At 44.2% G+C, this 21,133-nt stretch overlaps 1 protein-coding gene across 1 annotated transcript in view; it reads right to left on the bottom strand.

Moving 5' to 3' along the window:
- The window catches only part of SORD (sorbitol dehydrogenase), a 34,681-nt gene extending 13,728 nt beyond the window's left edge, over positions 1–20,953 (bottom strand). The window contains exons 1-6 of the mRNA XM_024213762.3: positions 20,672–20,953; positions 12,094–12,127; positions 10,682–10,846; positions 8,122–8,281; positions 4,158–4,276; positions 3,601–3,666 (exon numbers count right to left, since the gene is read on the bottom strand). Of these exons, the coding sequence (XP_024069530.1) occupies positions 3,601–3,666; positions 4,158–4,276; positions 8,122–8,281; positions 10,682–10,846; positions 12,094–12,127; positions 20,672–20,734 (607 nt within the window). The 5' untranslated portion in view covers positions 20,735–20,953. The remainder of the gene's footprint in view (positions 1–3,600; positions 3,667–4,157; positions 4,277–8,121; positions 8,282–10,681; positions 10,847–12,093; positions 12,128–20,671) is intronic.
- Positions 20,954–21,133: the final 180 nt, after the last annotated feature.

Genomic DNA, 21,133 nt, shown 5'->3' with positions numbered 1-21,133 from the left:
GCATGAGCTTTCGTGGGTGAATACCCACTTCTTCGGATGCATGTGACCGAAGAAGTGGGTATTCACCCACGAAAGCTCATGCTCCTGTATGTCTGTTAGTCTATAAGGTGCCACGGGACTCTTTGCTGCTTTTACAGATCCAGACTAACACGGCTACCCCTTTGATAATTATCACCATGGTTATTCATGATTTGTACCAAATTAGCAAACTGCCTAGAAGTCCCGGCCCCTCTGTGCTGGCTGCTGTACAACTATGGATAAAAGAGGGGGTCCTTGTTCCAAATCACTTAAAATCAACATATAAGACAAGAGACAGTTGGCAGAGAGGGTAAGCAGATGGGAGAGAACATAAGAATGGCCATACTGCATCAGATCAAAGGTCCATCTAGCCCAGTATCCTGTCTTCCGACAGTGGCCAATGCCAGGTGCCCCAGAGGGAATGAACAGAACGGGTAATCATCAAGTGATCCATCCCATCACCCATTCCCAGCTTCTGGAAAACAGAGGCTAGAGACACCATCCCTGCCCATCCTGGCTAATAGCCATTGATGGACCTATCCTCCATGAATTTATCAAGTTCTTTTTTGAACCCTGTTATAGTCTTGGGTTTCACAACATCCTCTGGCAGAGTTCCACAGGTTGACTGGGTGTTGTGTGAAGAAATACTTGCTTTTGTTTGTTTTAAACCTGCTGCCTATTAATTTCATTTGGTGACCCCTAGTTCATGTGTTATGAGAAGGAGCAAATAACACTTTCTTATTTACATAAGGAGCATAAAGTAACAGTGAGAAAATTATGAAGAAGTGTAATATACAGTGATCACAGTCTACCAGCTGCCTAACCATAACTTGCCTTGCTGGTGAATTCAATACCATCACTTGGCAGCAAATGCATGGAGACCAGAGCATTGCTAGGAGTCTGGCATTAAGGCCTATTGGAATTCTTCTTAACCAGAGGGGTCTATCCCTTTCAGGCCAGCACACTGTAACACGGTTGAGAAACAGGTGGTGGGGAGGGAATTCCACAGAGCTGCTAGGAAAGTTTCCAAATTTCTTGTAAGGGTTCCCTTTAGCTTCATGTTCTCTGGGTCTTTGGGGAAGAAATCCGCTCTGGAAAGGAGGACAGTATCCATGGTGAAGGATACCACTGCATGGGTGCCAGATGCAGGACTGTGGTGAAACCTTTGGGTTCCCATATGTAATAAATCATTGCGGGCTATTTGCTAAGGTGCAGATTATGACTGAGGACATCCTCTCTGCACATTTCCTCCCCCCAGCAGCCAAGCCTGGGGGGAGGAAAGGAGGGAAATCCCTATTCCTGATTTTGCTGTGACACCAGTTTCATGGTTGGATTCCAAGCATCCACCTCCATGAGGATATGGAAAGGAAATCGGGGAGAGGACACCTGTATGCCCTAGATTGTCTCCTTCCCTTTTTTAGCATTATTTTTATTGGGCCATTGCACAGTTGCTGGGGGATAAGTTTGCTCTTTTCAGCCCTTTAGGGACAAAGACAGCCTTTTGAAAGGGCAGGTGTACCTCCCCATCAAGGAGAGGACAGGCCTGGGGGATATCCCCATCAAAATCCTTGGCCTCATCACAAGAGCAGGAGAGCTGGGGAAAGACTCTGAAGCAGAGGGACAATGACCCATTTAATAACCGGTGCAGGACCTGGCAGCACTTAGAGGTCCATTCCTTATTGATGGGGAGTAGCTAGGAGACTTGCCTCCATAGCAGGAATGGGTGCCTGGCTCCCTTCACCTGCAAGTACCAGTCATAGGAACGGCCATACTGGGTCAGACCAATGGTCCATTTATTCCAGTATCCTGACTTCCAACAGGTGGCCAGTGATAGATGCTTCAGAGGGAATGAACAGAACAGGGCAATTATTGAGTGATCCATCCCCTGTCATCCAGCCCCAGCTTCTGGCAGTCAGAGGCTAGGGACACACATAGTGTAGGGTTGAATTCCTGATCACACTGGCTAACAGCCACTGACGGACCTATCCTCCATGAACTTATCTAATTCTTTTTTGAACCCAGCTATACTTTTGGCTTTCACAACATCCCCTGGGAACGAATTCAACAGGTTGACTGTGCATTGTTTAAAGAAGTACTTCCTTTTGTTTGTTTTAAACCTGCTTTTAATGTCATTGTGTGAGCCCTAGTTCTGGTGTTACATGAAGGGGTAAATAACAATTCCTTATTCACTTTCTCCACACCAGTCATGATTTTATAGACTTCTACCATATTCCCCCTTAGCCATCTCTTTTCCAAGCTGAGCAGTCCCCAGTCTTTTTAATCTCTCCTCATACAGAAGCAGTTCCATACTTATAATAATTTTTGTAACCTTCTCTGTAATTTTTCCAATTCTTATACATCTTTTCTTACATTGGGCGAGCAGAAATGCATTGCGTGGGTCTGCGTCATTTATTCTACCTTTCAGCTATTTATGTCCTGCTATAGATGCAATAGGAAAATATCTCCACAAACAGATCAATTTGAAATGTGCTATGCAGATAAAGAGTTTTATAGGCAAATATTTTACAAGTATGACTAAAACAAAATATTCCACCGGGAAGTGCAGTAAAAATGTCTGGGCAAATAATGGTTGGAGAGGCGTTCCTCCTAATGCCAACATGAAAAGTATTTTCCTGAAGGCAGCCAGCCTCCTACAGTTCAAAGAAGGGTGATCTCGCTCCTCATCACAGATAACATGGGAAACATTTGAACAAGACTGCCCCATAGTGGGCATTTTTGAGCCTCTTGCTTTCTGAGTAACAGCATCTGTGATGCAAGTGGCTTGGGGAGGACCAAATGTCAGGGACAATTACAGAGGCCTCGGTGATAGCTTCACCATCTGACGGAACTTAGTGGATGACCAATCAACATTTGTCACACACACACAGATTTTATTTCTATAGCACCTCAAGGATGGCAAAGCACTCGGTTAGCACCACTACTCTTGAAGAACGTGTCTTTAATGAGAAGGTGGAGCATCAGTTTTATGCCGCAGTCTGAAGACTGAAACAATAATTGCAATGCTGATGAACATGCATCCTCCTAGCTGTGAAGGGTGCAGTTGCATCCTCCTAGTACACGTCTACCCCGATATAACGCTGTCCTCGGGAGCCAAAAAATCTTACCGCGTTATAGGTGAAACCGCATTATATCAAACTTGCTTTGATCCGCCGGAGTGCGCAGCCCCGCCCCCCCGGAGCGCTGCTTTACCGCATTATATCCGAATCCATGTTATATTGGATCGCATTATATCGGGGTAGAGGTGTAGTTTCCATGTGGGCTCTGGCCTGGGAAACATTTCAGTAAACCTGTGCTAATTAAGCACAGTCCTATTTATATCTGCCTTTACTGGTCATTAAGATGCAGAAGGAAAAACTGGACAGAGAACAGGTCTGCTGAAGACACCTACATGCCTCATACAGACACCAGGTGATGATCTTCACATGGGTACCTAGCATAGCTTTGTCCTCCCACCTGGTACTTCTGCTGCTAATTTGTACAGTGACTGCCACACAGAAAGAGCAGCCTTTTTCGGATATATGAGACCGAGGCTGCGTTTTAAGGGTTAAAAGAAGATCTTACCAGTGATTACTACCTGGGCAGCACCCATCATCTTGGCGACGAGCAAGCAAACTAGCCCAATGGGTCCTTGAGCAACAGGAAAGGAAAAGGAGATGTCAGAGTGCAGGAAAATCACGATCACTGTGAAGTGAGTGTAAAGCTCGCTGGGTTGGGGGTATAGCAGTGCTCCAGGGAGGATTGACACTGGGATTATGGTAGATGTCATGATCTGCTGCAGTGCACTGAGAATGACAGCGGGCATGGCTGTTATTGTTCCAGGTTTGGGGCTGGCAGTGAGAAGAATACTGCCAGACTCCTAGGTATCTTGTTACCACCCAAATTGCCTGTTTAGCCACAACATGCACTTCAAATCCATTTTGGAGCAGGGCTGGCCAAGGAGTGCACTGCTGCCCAAGGCCACCCTCAGCCTCAATACAGAGATGTGGGCCATGGAGACTGGAGTGGTCAGCACACAATGCTCCATCCTGAACCTAGAAACCAGGCTGGTCACTCTGTTGCATTTCTCTGTGACAGAGCACTCATGACAGGTGGGAAGCACAAGGTGGGTTATTCCATACCAGCCCCACAGATTAAGACTTTGGATCCCAGAGTGACTCCGCCTCTTCGGCAGGCATGGATTCCCACAGAAAGTGGTTCAATGAGGGCCCCTTCTTCAAAGGTGACGTTATCTGGAAGCCTACAAGAACCAGAGACACAGGAAAGTCACAATTGGGGCTTTTAATGGTTGTGGAGTGAAGCTAACATTTTACGATCCACAGGACCATGTCTGCAAAGATTAGTGTCTAAGCTGTGCTGGCAAAATGCCCTTATAATTGGAATAAAACACAGACCTGAGCACTACATAAGGGGCTACTATGCAACTAACTACCCATCAGACTCTGCAATCTCTCTTTTGGCAGGCACAATTTAGGCACCCACCCTAGAAAACATGATGCTTGTTGTTTGCTGCAATGAATCGTGAGGATGTTCAACAATGTGCTGTGGGGAAGAGGTGTGCCCTGCCTTCATGGATGGGTACGGGAGAGAAGGCTTCTGCACCTTCAACTTCTATCATTGTTCTATTCCCGGAGGAGAAGGGGAATGTGCTGCAGATCATCCACTCTTCAGGTTAACAAGGGAAGTGTTCCCCCAGGTGACTCCTGTCAGACCCATGAAATGCTATAGCTTGTAGAGGTGGCCACTTCATCTCACAAAACAAAGGGACATACGATCAGACATCTCCCTATTCATTACCCCATCATACTCTATTGCTGGTCACTGACATGTGGGAAGTGTTTCAACCGGTGGGTTGGCCTGAGATTCATACAAATTTGTGGTATATACAAAGAGTTTAACACTTGGTAACTAGGTCCTAGCACTCACTCTCCCAAGAAGAATCGAAGGCCTTGGCTCTCCATAGTCAGTGGAGTAACTAACACCTGGTGCAAAGAGGGAGTCAAATGCCCCCAAACCACAGTGGCAGTGTCTTGTATGCAGTTGGAACAGGAGTAAAGGATGACAAAAGGCACATGGCAGGAGGGAGACAGACAGTATGATTCTGCTATAAGACAGACACTTCTGAGCTGCTACAAGAGAGTTGAGCCTCAGCTCCCTGGTGCTCAATGCAGCCTTCCAGAAATTTACCAGGCAAACTGAACCTCTCACAAAACAGGCACTGGAAACTGTATTTGAAAGGAAAGTGTTCCATAAAATCGGGTAATGGAGAGCAGTGACAGCTGACAAGGCCCCTCCTTTGAGACAGCAGAGGAGCATCCTGAAGTCAGAGGGGCAGATTCTGATCTCAATTGGGTAGCATAAAGCCAGAGAAACTCTGTTGACTCCCACCGCAGCTCTGTAAATCGGGGCACTTTTACTTAGGGGGCCTAAATATAGATTCGGAGGGGTAATTCTGGGCACCTAAGCTTGAAAGTTTTAGCCAAAGTACTTTTCATTCAAGTACAAATCAAAGTTCCCTTCCTTTACAAGAGGAGAGCCGCCCCATGAACCAAAACAGTGACTTTCCAGGAAACAATGACAGATCAAACAAAAGAAAATTGTCCTAACAGAGCAGAAATACTGTCACAATCAGCTACACTCTTCTGACAGTGAAGAATAAGCCCTAAGCAACAGCACGGTCTAGTCGGGGCCACCAGTGTCTCCAAAGGCTGTTTAGGACCCCAGTTTGAAGGAGCCCTCCTCTGCCAGACAGCAGCAGTGCACTCTAGTGGACAGAGTGAGGGGGAGGGACAAACCTTTTCAGATTAATTGGATCTCAAATTCCAATGCTGACATTTCATTAGGTACCAGATACAAATCCAGATGAGAAATGGCCTTTATGTTTGTTAACGGGAAAATGTCTAGTTTACTGCAGCAGAGATTTCTGAAGAAAATCAATAAACCTGTGCTAAAGCAGACTACACTCTATTGCTTTATGGACCTAATCCTATAGGATCCTTGAGCAACTGATTTTTTGGGGAATTTTGCCTGAGTAAGGATTTGGGTCTCTGATAAAACTACCCCAGTGCTTTATCAGCGCAAGCACTGGTGTTAAGCTGCATACTGAAGTGGTACTTTGTGGGCCGGGTTTCAGAACGGAAGCAGCCCAGGACTGTGCACAAGGGTGTACATGTTGATAATTTGTCTGAGCAATTACTAGTGGGGGAGGGAGTTCACTAATCTATCTTTTTAAGGATTCTATATTGCTGCCCATTACCAGGGTATCTACTCAACTCCCAGGAAAATCTGATTGATGAAACAAGGTCCTTAGTGGCCTTCGTGGAGTCTTCAGCCCTTTCCAGTGGGAGCTGTGCTTGGGGTATGGAGTGATGATAGCGGCACGTGAAAACATCACTCTTGTCTCAGGTGCACAACCAGTTACATGTGCACACACACACACACACACACACACAAAATCAGTCCATCATCCAGTCTCACATTTTGAAAACCAAGCCTATAACTTCCTGGGTGAATGATTCTTGCCCACCTGCCAGGAGCCATGTGGTTATATTAATAAATGCTTTCAAAGTGCCTGGATATACCCACATGGAAGGTGCTATTGAAAGGCAAAGTGTGATTTTTATTATAACCTGAAAAAAAGGAACCAAGCCAGATACTTGTCCCCCTCCCTGCGCAGAGCAGGGTACTGAGAGTCTGTTGGGGCTCTGCTGCTGGCCAACAGGGTCAATGTGTTCTTCAATTAATCCATCTAAAAAGAGGGATTATCATACTTAGCTACCTTGCAGATGAGGCTTCATTCATGAATGTTTGCAAAATGCTCCAAGGCCCTCCAGTAAGAGCACAAAGTCCTGTTACTATGAGACAATGATTCCAATGCAGAAGGTCCATTTCTGACAACCCAGCAAACATCAGGGATGCTATTTCTAGAGCATGCACAGGCACAAATGAAAGAGGAATGTTAGTCCCTAGCGTTAGTGCATTTCTGGATTTACGGGTTTGTTCTTTCTTCAGTGTACATGGAACTCCCTGTTCCACACGGGCCTCAAAAGGGGAGCAAACTCCATAGATAAAATATCTACATGGCACTGCCACAGAGTATTTCCAGGGTGGATACGCTGGACCCAATTCATCCCCGGCATGACTCTACTGAAGTCAGAGCAGTTATGCAGGAATGAATTTGGACTGCTAGGTTTTCTAATGGTCCAATTCAGCAAAGTACTTCAGCACAAGCTTAACGTTAAGCTTGTGCTTAAGTCCCATTGCAATCAAGCCATACGGATGCTCATATGCTTAAATGTTTTGCTGAATTGGAGCCCAAGTGAGTTTCTCTGACAACCAGGATGTGACCTTTGGCATCAGTGAGGTCAAAATTGTCTTCAGTGTTGCACGAAGGCTGGATTAGCAGAGGTACTGGCTGCCTGGGACAATCAGGACCAGTCTAGGTCTTCTCAGTTAATAACTGAGCAAATCATATTGCAGATTTAGCAGTTCTTGCAGTGCTTTCTACAGGGCAGCAACGGTGCTGGCTCTCCTTGACAAATGAGGAAAAGCCCTTCCTGGAGTTTCCAACAGCAGAACCCAAAAAACCATCAGGCCTTACCTTGCCTTGTAGAAATGAGAGCAAGAAGAGAGAGGATTTAAGAAAAGGAAACCCTTTGGGGTTAAAGCAGTGACAAAGTCATACGAAATCTGCAGGAAAGAAATGTCTAACTACTTCCTGTCATAAAGTTCTCAGATACCACGGTGAAGAGTGGAGATAAAAACAAAGACAAACAAACACATAAATAAATAATCCCTAGCTCTTCTACAGTACTTAGCATCCGTAGCTCTCCTGGTGCATTACACAGGAGGTCAGTACAAAGGAGGTCAGATTAAGTTCTAGATCACATTCCCAAACACTTGGCAACCAGGCCTCAATCTGAACCCCACCCATGCCAGGGGCATCTTGGGAAATAACAAGAAGCGCTTCATGTAACTAGATTACTATCCCCATTGTGCAGATGGCTGAGGGAGAGAGGGAGGAGCCATATGGCTAACCCCACACAGGGAGTGGTTATCTGTAGGCAGGGGGAGTGTGTGACTGACTTGTAGCAAAAGCTGGCATTGTGTGCATAATATCGGCACAGGTTTCCATCATCAGGAGGTGTCGCACAGAAGAAGATAGTCGGAGACAGGTTGTAGCGTCCGATTTTGCAGAATTCATCGATGTCTCGAGGAGCACCAGGCTCAATGGCCACTCGATCGCCTGAGTGAGTGAAAGGAGGGTGGGGTGAGACAAGGAGTGTGTGGGCACAGCACCATGTGGAGATCTGAATGCTCAAGAGGGATGCCAAGGAAGGAAGAGATCTACCCTGTTCTGTAAACACCCACTGAAAGACAAAGACTTCCTTTGATACACTTGAATCTATTTCCCTAATGCCATGCTACGGAGGACGCATCACCCAGCCCCAGGGACCCAGCCATACACACTGTTCATCATTACAGAAGGAAATATAATATGCAAGAGGCAGACAGACACTAAGAGGATGCCGGATCAGTCACATGCAGAGCTACCTACATCTTCCCCTCAGTCTAATCACTGTAAATTGGCTGATTTCCTATTCCCATCAGAAAGCTAGCGTTTGTCACAGAGTATCACTGAGTGGTATCTGAGATCTCCTGCAATTAGGAACTAAACGGAATCACCATGCAGGATCTGTTGGCAAACGTTGGATTTTAATGGCAATCACTGTACTTGCTCTCCAGACTGACAGTTATGATGGGGAGGGAGGCTGGGCTCCTGGTAAAGACCTGGAAGCGCATGTAGGAGTCAGGAGATCAGTATCCAAAATACATAGAGCACAAAAGCCCCTTACTCCCATGTGGGAGAGCTCCACATTGCCTGATCAATCCTCGGACAGCTCAGAGTGGCAAAGGGGCAGTTGTTCACCTGCTCCACAGTCAGGTTTTCCGAAACTCATAAAACATCCAAAATGCTTCCAGCCCTTTTCACTCAGCACCAGAAAGCCAATAATTGGGCAAATCCCTCAGTGAGGCTGTGGTCATCTCTCTAGCTCAGAGGTTCCCCTCAGGATGTCCAGGCAGATGGAGGGCCCTTTGGTCATTACTATTGTTTATTAATTACAGAGCGGCATCAGCGTACTCAGCACTGCACAGAACACAGAGAAAGATTTAGTCCCTGCCCCATAGATCTAACTCTGGGGCCAAACTCTGCTCTGTGTTACACCTATTTAAATCTGGAGTCACTCTAATGAAGCTAACAGTTACCCTAGATTTACATGTAAATGAGAAATAATGCACATTTCTTAGTAAGCCAGCACCTAACCGTCAATGCGAGATGTCCTCAACTTCTGGAGCATGTACACACAGCAAAAGGAAGTTATGATACACCTCTACCTCGATATAACGCTGTCCTCGGGAGCCAAAAAATCTTACCACGTTATAGGTGAAACCGCGTTATATTGAACTTGCTTTGATCCACTGGAGTGCGCAGCCCCGTCCCCCTGGAGCACTGCTTTACCACATTATATCCGAATTTGTGTTATATCGGGTCGCGTTATATCGAGGTAGAGGTGTATTGAGTTAACTGGCTCAATAAAAGGGATCACAAGCAGCAAGAGTGACTCACATGCATGGTCTACAAAGGCTTTATGGTCTCACTTGGATTGCACGTTCAACACGTATCCTTTAAATACACAACAGGGCATGTGCAATATTCAAATCATATTAGCATTCTCCAAAAGGTCAAAGCAAGTGATTCCTAAGAAGTGCCATGAAGTCAGATGTCCAAAGTGAGTAATGGATGGCAGTGAGCCTTGTCGTTTGTGAGGGGACAGTGTTGGACAAATCACAACAGATCTCAATCTGCCCAATGTACTGTGCAGTAAAGCAGGGACAGGAGACAAAACCCAAGAGGAGCTGTTTTTATTGTAACATCTTACTCTAGGTTTGATTTTCAATAAAAGAGAGCCAGATTTGGCTTGGAAGGGCTGGTGGTTGGTTAGGAGGATTTGTGCAAGGGGTGAAGAGAGCAGTGAACCAACAGATAAAGGACAACAGCTGTGTTTTAGGTAGATATAGGTGCAAACCATAACACTGGAACCCAGCTCTGGCTCCTGAACCCCAAGTCCAGTGGTGCTGGGACCTGCACACCAGTTTTAACCCAATATAAAGGCAGAGTAATTTATGAAATTCAAATGCAAGTTAAGATTTTCATCTAAGGCCTTTTCTGGCCCCCATTATCATAGTACCCCAGCATCTCACAATCTTTAACGTACTGATTTTCCCAACACCCCTGTGAGATAGGGCGGTGCTATTATCCCCACTTTACAAAAGGGGAACAGAGGCAAAAGGAGTTTAAGTGACTTGCCCAAGGTCACCCAAGAAGTCTAGCGTAGCAGGGGACTGAGCCCAGGAGTGCTGAGTTCCAAGTTGGCACTCACATCACTGGACCATCTTCCTCCTCTTTTTATCACTCCTAAACTGAAGGTTTTGGCTTAGGCTTCTCTGGTTTGCAGGATTCCTAATGTTTCATCAATGCACAATGAACATTTACTATTTCCTAGCAGGCTAGCCTCTCAACCTCATCACAACAGAGAAAGTACATATCAGGCAACCGTCCACAAGATTCAAGGAAGCTGCTCACCTGGCTTCAGATGGGTTACTGATGACCCCACTTTGATGACGGTTCCGGATGCCTCATGCCCTAGCACCATGGGCTTCTTTATGATAAAGTCCCCAATTCTACCATTCTGCCAATAGTGGACATCAGACCCACAGATCCCGACCGAATGCATCCTCAGCAGCACCTCTGGCAAAGAAAGAAAGAGGCATAAACCAGAGACCAACTGCATCAGAACAGAATTAGGCCAATGCTGAGAGCACTTTTGAAAATCTCATTCTAATGTTTATCACTAGAAAATATACTAGTGGACAATCCTGCACTAGCCCTGGGGGTGGACTAGACAAGTTTCAATAGGTTTTCCATCATCTTCTTCCCTCTATTTCTTTACCTTCCTAATCCGTTCACCATCATTTACTAACATGTTTCATAGTAACACATTTGCAATTACATCCTATAGGACAGTCAACATTTATGAGCTACTTACTGAAATCTGAACATTCTAGATAAGAACCTAAAACTTCCAAGAGCTTAAAATAAAATATATCTCTTGTAAATGAAGGCAAATGTAATCTAAGAGGAGAGCTCAAGTCTGGGTGCCAAATGGGACCTTTGATTAAATATGATTCACAGAACTTCTGGCTACTTGAATAATTTTCAGTTAGAATGGTGTACTATGCATTTGAACGCAGCAATAAAGCATATATACTTCAGGGTTAGGGTAATCAGATTATCAAGATGAAACTATGTTTAGTGCTTCCGATCACATGATAAGCAGCCTGCGGCATCAAAATCCCAATGGAATTTCCATTTTACAAGCTTGTTATCTGAATGAGGCCAGAATGGAGTTTCTAGCTAATTTTTCCTTCTCTAGTTTCTATGGGCCCAATCCTGAGAAGTGCAGATCATTTCCAACTCCCATCAGCACCCCTTTGTGATATTGTTCTCTTTCAGAGGAAGGTAATTATTCAGATGTTATTAAAATGACCTAGTCTCTCGCCCAACTTTATTTACACCGTCTTCCTTCTCAGTGCAAGTCCCATCCACTTACACTTCAGCAGAGTGGATGCAGGTAGGTCTAAAGGAAGAGAACTAATTTTCCAGACCTTATGCATCATTTCTCAATAGGACCCTTAGGATTGTGTCTTTCATAAGTTGTTATTGTTCCCAGATCTTGTTAACCTAAAACACAGGGAGAGGGCGTTAGCTAACGCCACATACATTTCAGATTTCACCACCATTCCGTCCCAAATGGATGCAATATTTGACCTGCTCCACCTACATGCTCCTTTTTGGGCAATGTTATATGTTATCATAGACACTATAGTTGGTTTGCAGGGGGAGATCAGCAAAGGGTAAATAGAGAATTTAGAAAGAAATTACACTCATAAAGAAAACCACAAGGTAGAAGGCAGGCAGTCACTCTAGAGACCTACCATTGGGACCTGGTTCTGGGACCGAGCGATTTTCCTATAGGGAAACAAACATAAAGCATTCAGTTTGCATGAAAATTTGGGGCTGCTTTCTGAGAAATCCCTAGAATTTTCTCCAGTATATAAGTAATCACAGTAGTGGGATAACGTCTTATACACCAAACGTCCCTAGAATGGAACAGGACTTGTGGTTTCAGTAAAGCACCTTATCCCATGATCTGAAAACAAACTCATCTTCTGAAACCAAACTGGCTTTTGAACCAGATATTCACAGTAAAGCAACAACTTATAAAGACAGTCAGGATTACATGTCCCTTTCTAAATGCCTATTCTCACGCCCTTGTCTTGTAATGCTATTATTGCTGGAATAGCTGTTCCTTGAGATTGTTATATGAATGAGGCATTATAAAACTTGAATCATTGACCAATGGGTAAAACCCATGGAAGGGAAAAACACAACAAAAATTCCATGTGGCTGAGGGCAAAAACACCATCTTTTCCCCCACAAGTGGATATAATGGGAGCATTATAGAAGCAGGGTACAGTGGCTATTTAACAGTGTGGAGCCTGAGGATCCCAGGAAAATGAGCATTACACAGCTACTCTGTCATACATAGAAGGGCTTAGCTACAACCCTGGGTCACATTGCACACCAAGAAAAGGTCATCTATATGTTTGCAGGACTTTTACCTCTTCTCTCTATATTTATGTACTTACATGGTTCCCCAACATTGTGGTATCTGAGCTCCTCCCAAGTATTCAAAGAAAAAAGAATAAGTCCTTAGGATTTCACTACACAAGGAGGTTAAACAAAATGTCCAGGTACAAAAATAAACACTGTGCTTTCAAACCCCTATAACTGTCTCTGTTCACAGGATTGGGGAGGTAATGTATAATGGGGAGGAAAAGTGGATTTCTGAGTTCTCAACAGGTTTGCTGCAAAGTTTCTTCCTAACTTTAAAAATGAAAGTGGGGTGGTTGCATTGTCTTTTCAAGATTACTGGAACCAGCCCAACTCCCAGTTGAAAGACTCCCATTGACTGCAATGGAAACTGAATTGGTCCTTCGCTGGGACTAGCGTAAACGCTGTATAATCTACTTGCTTAGAAGTCATTTCGTTATCAAAGTCATACATTGTGTCCTACACCTAATTACCCCCACACATAAATCCAGGCGTTGGACCTTTGAACGCAGATATTCTTTCTTAAAGCATTTACAATTTAAAAACTTCATAAACACTAAACTCAATATTTGACATCACTATCACAGTAGGAAAGCAAACATTAAAGTGAAGAGAATTATGTTGTGTTCAGTTTGATTTCACCTCACTATGTTTATCTTTTGCTGCACCTTTCTCCAAAGATGATTTAAATGTTTAGTCAATAAGCAAATATTACTTTGGATTGAAGAAGTGGATGGTCTTGTTATGATGGTCCACAGAGCATCAGCTACAGCAGTCATGAAGAGATTACCACAACAGGGCACCAGAGACACCAGATTTACCACCCATTTTAGGGAAATATTGTAGTATCTCTGATATCTCTGTGAGGCAAATGCTGACTTTTTAGTGGAGCCACAGCACTACACTTCAATATAGAGTCTCAATCCCAGCAGTGCTTTTGAACCCACCCTGCTTTCTTTGCTTTCCTTGACTCTTTAGTAGTGTAGGGCATAAAGCTCGGGGAAGCATGAGATTTGATTAGTGTGATTTAATGACTGTAAAGTCAAACATGGTGGGCCTGATGCTCATTTACACCGAGGTCCCTTAACACAATCAGAGTGATTTAAAAGTGAATAAGTGTAAATGTGAATCAGGTCCAGTGTGCGTGGGGACAGGGAAGTGGGTGGAGGGGCAGGGTGAAGATTTAAGGAGAGTGACGGTTGGACTGAAAGAGTATGTCTTCCACTCCTTAAAACGTATCTTGTTGTACAATACTGCAGCTAGACAAATAGTTACAAAGCATGTATTCTATTGGGAAGTTAATGGTAGAAAGGTAAGCGAGGAGTCATTTTATTCATAAAAATCTATAGAATCATAATTTCAATGGTGCCACCTTCTGAGGCGTGGCAGGGGGACACACTGCCTCCCAGGTCCTCTGGTTGGTGGACATTTCGATAACACAACGTTGTCCTAAGTGGGTCAAGAGGGTTGTCATTTGAGAGCCCTTTCTCCCATGAACACAATGGTGGTAGTAGCAAACACGACAAACGTAGAAAAATTATGTAGATATATATATGAGAAATATTTTTAAATCATTTTTTAAAATTATACTTTAACACGCCCATGTCAAACATGCAGCTCTCACAAAGCTAAATTGTGGCCCTCCACTGACAGTACTATGTTACCAGTTCATGCTCAGAAATATGATACCTGATTTTTTTTTTTAAATGTGACAGATTACTATAAATGGAAGGAGTGCTTCCAGTTGTGCCATCATCAGCAAAAAAAGAGAAGTGGTTCAGTGGTACTGATTATCAGCTTTATTGTGCTAAAAGAGTTGTAATGGGGCACTGGTTAAGACATCAGCATCCAGACAGAAGCTACTGGAATCCATTCACAAATGGAATACACATAATTAATTAATTACAATCCCAAAGTAATTTATTACAGAATCCTCATTTTTACTTTGGTCTCAATGATTTTTAGGCACAATGAGGAGACAAAGAGTTCCAACTAGCAGTGAATCTTTGGAGAATACCATCATGGAGGACCTGGTTAAACACAATGCTCAGTGGCACCTTACAAGCTATAACAAGTGCACCCATAAACTGAATTTGGTATGTTTGGAGAGGAAGTACGTTGAGCATCAGCAAAAGCTAAAGATGCCAGGACAAATGACAGCTGTGGGTGAGACTTGCGTTACACTATTTCCGATGGAATACATTTCAAGAAGAACATCTGCTTCTTCTGCAGCAAGCCGGAAGCCCAAAGGCATCCTCTAAGAGTCTAAGCACAGTTTCAACATGAAAAACAGGTGAGAAACTGTATGAAGCAGTCACTGTTAGCAAGAACGTTGCATGGAAAGTAAAGTAAAATGGGTACACTGACCAAAAGATGCCTATGCATGTGACATTGTGTATCACATCAAGTGCTACACCAAGAACATAGGTAACATGTTGCATCTAAAGGTCAAAGCAACAGAAACAAATAATGATACTACTACTACTGCAAACTACGTGACTAAACTGGATTTCATAAAATACCTTGCAGAGACTCTAATGAATGGGAAAGTGATGGCAATGGCTGATACAGAGACTAAGTATAGAGAGACTATGTGCTTTGAACGGGATTGAAGAGGAACAAATGCTTAGCAGACAGGCTCTTAAAGCACTTACTAAAGATGAACTGTGGGATATGGACAAAGTTTTTAGCAATCCTATCCACAGAAATGAATCACAGGGCATATCGTTAAAATCTGCAAAAGACATGGTGCTACCGAAAGTGGAAGAAAGCACTGATGTCAACAGTTCAACAGAACACTGTTTACAGCCACTAAATTTTTACAGAAAAGCATTTTGTATTGCAGCACATGGGAATTTCAGGGGAATGCCAAACCTGAAGAAATAATACCATGTGACCGGTACTACTTCTTTAAATGGTGCATTGGTAGTCACAGTGACATCAGCACCAGATCTTTCATGACCATCCAGAACTCCATCAAACTTCAAATGAAACATTAAGCTTGGGTGGGATGACCTCCCCCAAAGAAACCAAGCACCATCTAGACTCATTAGGTGCTGTTAAATGCCAAGAAAGGGCAATTTTAAAGCTACAGGATAAACTTACTCACACTGGCAAACCATTCTCCTATGATGGACCAGAACTCATTAATATCATGACAAAAGCAGTCTTCAGTGATGAGACAGCTAAAGATGTCAACTGAATGGATACTTTGGGTCATGACTTGTATCAAGCCTTCAAAACCCAAAGAATTATCCAAGGCTCCATCAATCAAGAAGCATTCCTCAAATGCAAAGACGACAGTCAAAGTGAAGGTGGCAGGGACTATTACAGAGCTAACCAGACAAGTCATCACTTGTTTGTCTCCTGGTTGTGTCCAGATCTCAGTGTCATATTGACCTACATGAGACTTTGGAAAGTATGAGTTCTCTGTGGTATCATAACTGATGTCTGAATGTGATGGAGCAATGCATGTGTGCTAGGTGAAAACCAAACTTATGCACATCTTGCATGGTCTTCCTAAGCCAGCACCTATTGATGTGACTGGTATCTTATCCCAGCCAAGGTCTTTCAGAGTAGCAATCACAGATGGTATGGCTGAGGTACAAGCTCTCAACAAACCAGAAACTGTTAATACCTGCCAAGATTTGGCCTACAGAGAAAATGCTGGACCTATAACGAAGTCCACCTCACGTTTGACACGTATGTGTAGGCATCTATTACAAATATTACCAGAAAGAATAGACTCCATGGTATTGCACCTGTCCAATACAAAATCATTGACTCCACAAACATTTCCAGTGTCACAATGAAGAAGCTACTGTCCCATACTTGCACAAAGCATGAGTTAACCACACATTGCAGGAAAAACATTACAGCATGAAAAGAATTGCTCAAAGAATTTCATTGTCACATGGCGTAATGAAACTTCTGCCTCGCACTTTTCAGTGGAGTTCTTTGTATTTCCCAAGACTTCTGCAAATTCTGCTTCTGTGCCTGCTGCTGGGGAACAGAATCACTGTATATCCCTCAGAGATGTGTTCCTATCTCTTAGACCATTAAAAGATGCCACACTGCCAGGTTTTCACACCCTTTCAGGATGGAAGACAAAATTTCCTTTCTGGAAGGCATTTGATTCAGCCTCTGAAGAGACACTCGCATTGAAGGTGCTTGGAATGGCTGAGACAGTCATTAATGAGATCATAAATGCACTGGAGGTGTTCATATGTCAAATTTACTATTTGAGATCAACATTACAACACTTGCAGACCTACATTGGTGGCTGTTTTCCAAGGATCAGACAAATGGAGAAAAATTGCCACGAAGAGGTTCATGTTTTTACCTGCTACCGAGAAGATAAAACCATCAAGCAAAGGAATGGCTCCAGGATGATTGAGCACATTCAAAAGTACCCTCTCCTATCAAGCATGAATGGGTTTTTCCAGTTACACATGAAATACAATGCATTCTCAAATCAATCCTAATCAAATGGTCATGTGCAAAAACCAGACGCTCACCACCATGCAAATGATTGGCCAGCAGCCTGCCTTGTATGGTGATGTGTGAGTGTGGCGCAGATGAGGATCAGTATGTGTTACAATGTAATTTAAATTTTTTTTATTTTTAAACATTTTCTTGAATATATATCTTCATAAGTGTTCTAGGTTTGTCATGTTTGGTACCATTGTGTTTGGGGGGAAAAAGGGCTTTCAAATGAAACCCAACTGAATCCTTTTCTGACAAACCTGCATTATCAAAATTTCCACCAACCGGAGGACCTGAAGCTGGGAGCCAGGGGATGGGGCAGTGAGTCCTCCCTGCCACAATGCACAGCATGACACCATTGAAATTATGATTCTGTCAGAATTTTATTAATCAAATAATGCCTCACTTACCTTTCTATCACTAACTTGCTCATGGAATGAGATTTTACTACATCAGTGTTCCCGGACTAAAATGCTCGCCTGCCTGTGCATATCTCACAAGCATTGCACTGCCATTCATTGTTAAAATAAGCAGTAAATGATTAACACTGCATATGGACAGTATGTGGCCAAATTCTGCCTGTTGATATTAATGAAGCTCAATGGGGTGTGCATCTGGGCAAAACCCGCTCTATGTAATTTTTAGTGCCCAGAACTTTATTTCTGACACAGATTTCTTCAGTCCAAGGCACTTTGTCCCACTCAGGACACCGCCAAAGTGAATTGGAAGCTTTTAAAGAAAGCCTTTTTTGAGTTATCCACATGCATAGAAAGCATCTAATAAATGTGTGAATTGGTGAAACACAATTTTTACAACCTCGGCTTTTTTTTTTTAGAAAAGTCGTGTGTGAAAATAGGAGCTTCCAATATGTATAAAAGATAATGAAGCTCACAATACTGGAAGTGGAGTATCTAAGAGCATCCTAAAAAACATGCACCCATTTGTTCATTAGGGAGCTCAAAGAAGAATGAGAATGATCTTGAGTCCAGAAAAACTCTCATATGGAGAAAGACTGAAGAGATTGGGACTGTTACTTTAGAGAGCAGACAAATAAGAGGGGACATGATAATGATTGTGATAAAGGGGATTTTCAATTAAATTAAAACCGGCAAATTTAAAATTGATAAAAGCATGTAAATACTATACAAATACAACATATAAATATTATTTATTATTTGTATTACCATAGCACCTAGGAGTCCCGATAGTGGATCAGGACCCCATTGTGCAAGAGATTTTTTCAAACAAAGAAAAACAGACTCTGGAACTCACTGCCACAGGAAGTTATTAAGGTCAAGAACTTAATGAGATTCAAAAAGGGATTGGACACTTATATGAATAATAAGAATATCCAGTTATTACAGTTAATGCTAACAAATATTTTGAAAGGAATATTAAACCCCATGTTTCAGGGCTTAAGCCAATCTCTAACTATTAGAAATTATAAGGTGATCCAAAGTGGGCACCACTTGGCCTTAGTCAGAGTCAGGATACTGGGCTAGATGGACCGTGGGTGTGATCTAGTATGGCAATTCCTATGTTTCTATTTAGAAAACTGTACATTATATGTGTATGAGATGCACATTATTATAAGTGTTGCTTTTTAATACTGTTTTTGCAGATGTTACTGCTATCTCAAATGTGGCTGTGAGCCACGCATTGTATGTAACACTGCTCATGCGGACACACTCTGTTTGAACTGCACTGGAGCGATAAAAATAAACTGAGCCACACAGGTGACCAAAGTCCATATTTAATCACAAGCACCTGCCAGATCAAAACTATTTTCTGTGGCTACCTCACTGCTTATCAAAGTTCATTAAGACACAGGCCTTGATTTTTAGAAGTGGCCTCTTATTTGGCATCTTCCAAATTTGCAAATGCAAATACCTGTACACACAACAGATGTCTAACTACCTGACTGCAGCCAGAAAGTTGGAGTCCAGATTGAAGTACTAATGAAAATCAGGCCGATAGTGTGCAAGTTTGGGTCAGTTTTGGCACTCTGTCATTCCTAGCTGTTAGCCATGTTCACATGAGCTGTTAAAATGTACACCATTAAATGTTGTTTATTTTTTCTCTTGCTTCCCAGCAGCACCTTCTGGCACAGGAATATGTACTGAACTGTAGGGCTTCCAAAGCCCTCCCCACCACACACCATCAAATGCAATACAGACAAACAGGATGTTAGCAATGTTCTTCTTTGCCAGAACCTGTATGATAGGGATGCCCACACTTTGCCAGCGGAGGCTCATGCTAGCAACTTGCTGGATCCTGAGGACTGCGCAGAATTTGGGTAAAACAGAGAAGACTGCAGGGCTAGTTTGTCACTCTGCAGTCTAGTGTGGTGAAACTTCTCCAGCGTCATTTCCCTGCCATCTCTTGTCTGATCACTTCCCCTCCTTTGGGAGTGCCCCTACCCTGCCAAATAGAGCTTCAGCAGTGCCAACCCCTGTCTCCCCAGCTAACCCACTGAGCCCTACAATCCTCACTCCCTGCCAAACTCAGGGGCAAAGGGAGCTTCCATTCCACTCCTGGCCTGCGAGGGCCCTAGTCCTCTGAATTGTGAGGAGGTACAAAACAGCCTTGCCAACGACCAGAAAGATTCCAAACCTCCCTTCATTTAATTCTAGTAGGTCACTTGATACTGTGTCACATGAAGTCACCGCATAAATTAATGCCAACTGGCCTGGACAGAAATAGTCATGTGCATTCAAAACAGGTTGAAGGACAGTAACAACAGGCAATAATTAACAGCAATGGACATAGCTGGAGTAGATCTGGGTTAGGCTGAGTCTTATTAAACAGCATCATCAATGATCTGACACCTCATTAGATGTAATATGCAAAAACCCTGAAGAAAGCAATATAAACAATTGGGGAGCTGGAGGAAAAATAAAAAGAGTTAACTGCTTAGCTAAGCAATGACTGGGAAGAGGGGTAGGGGAGACATGATAAGACTACACTGATATTTGAGGGAAAGGAATTATTTAGTGTGTTACAGGGGGGTCTAAGTAGGAAGAATGGGATGAAATTAACTAAAGATGAATTTAAGCCAAATACCAGAAGCTTCTTGCCAGAAAGATGTATTAGATGTGAAAACATTTCCATAGATAAGAGTTGGGAGCCTCACCATGTGGAACATAGAAATCCAGATTGGCAAAAACTCCAGAAATGCCTGAAACTTCTATGATCCAGGCAGTGTCCTGGGTTGCAAACTCACAGAAACTCCCTGAGTGCCCCCCCATCCCCTGAACCCCAAGAGCTATGACACACCCCCCCTCCAATCCCTTGACCCCTGAGGGCCGCGATCCACCTCAATCCCATCAGGGCTGTGACCCCGCAACAACCCCCGAGGGCTGGGATCCCCTCCCCCCCAGCCGCCTCTCGCGGGGCGGGCCGGGCCGGGCGTACCAGGCGCAGGTCCCCGGCGCGATGTACCACCACCGACAGGTTCTCGGCGCCTTGTTCCGCCATCCTCCCTCGGCCAGCCGTGGCAGGGCCGCTCGCGGCGCTTCCTCCCTCAGCAACGGCCGCTGCCCGCGCGCAGGTGCACAGGCCGCGCGGCGGGGAGTCCGGGGGTGAGCGACAGTCGGCGCCTCGGCCGCTTTGCGCCGTTCTTGGGCTGCAGCCGCTGCACCCGTCTGCGGCCAGAGGGACTTTAGCCGGGTCCAAGGGCCGGCGGCTGGCAGGACCCGGGGGGGCGGGGAGCGGCCGGGTCTCATGGTCCAAACTGCAGCTAGCCTGGCGGGAGTCAGCGCTGCCTGGGGGGCACGAGGGAGGGGCCCCGCCCCGCCCCCAGGAAGCCGCGGGCCTTGAAGGGGGGGGGGCAGGCCTGGGGGTGGCTGGGCCCCAGCGCAGGGCCTTGAAGGGGGG

This window comes from Terrapene carolina, unplaced genomic scaffold, assembly GCF_002925995.2.
Source record: "Terrapene carolina triunguis isolate 2854851 unplaced genomic scaffold, T_m_triunguis-2.0 Scaffold67, whole genome shotgun sequence".
NCBI lineage: Eukaryota > Metazoa > Chordata > Testudines > Emydidae > Terrapene > Terrapene triunguis.
The sequence above is the reverse complement of the archived record's forward strand: the minus strand, read 5'-3'. Positions and strand labels throughout refer to the sequence as shown.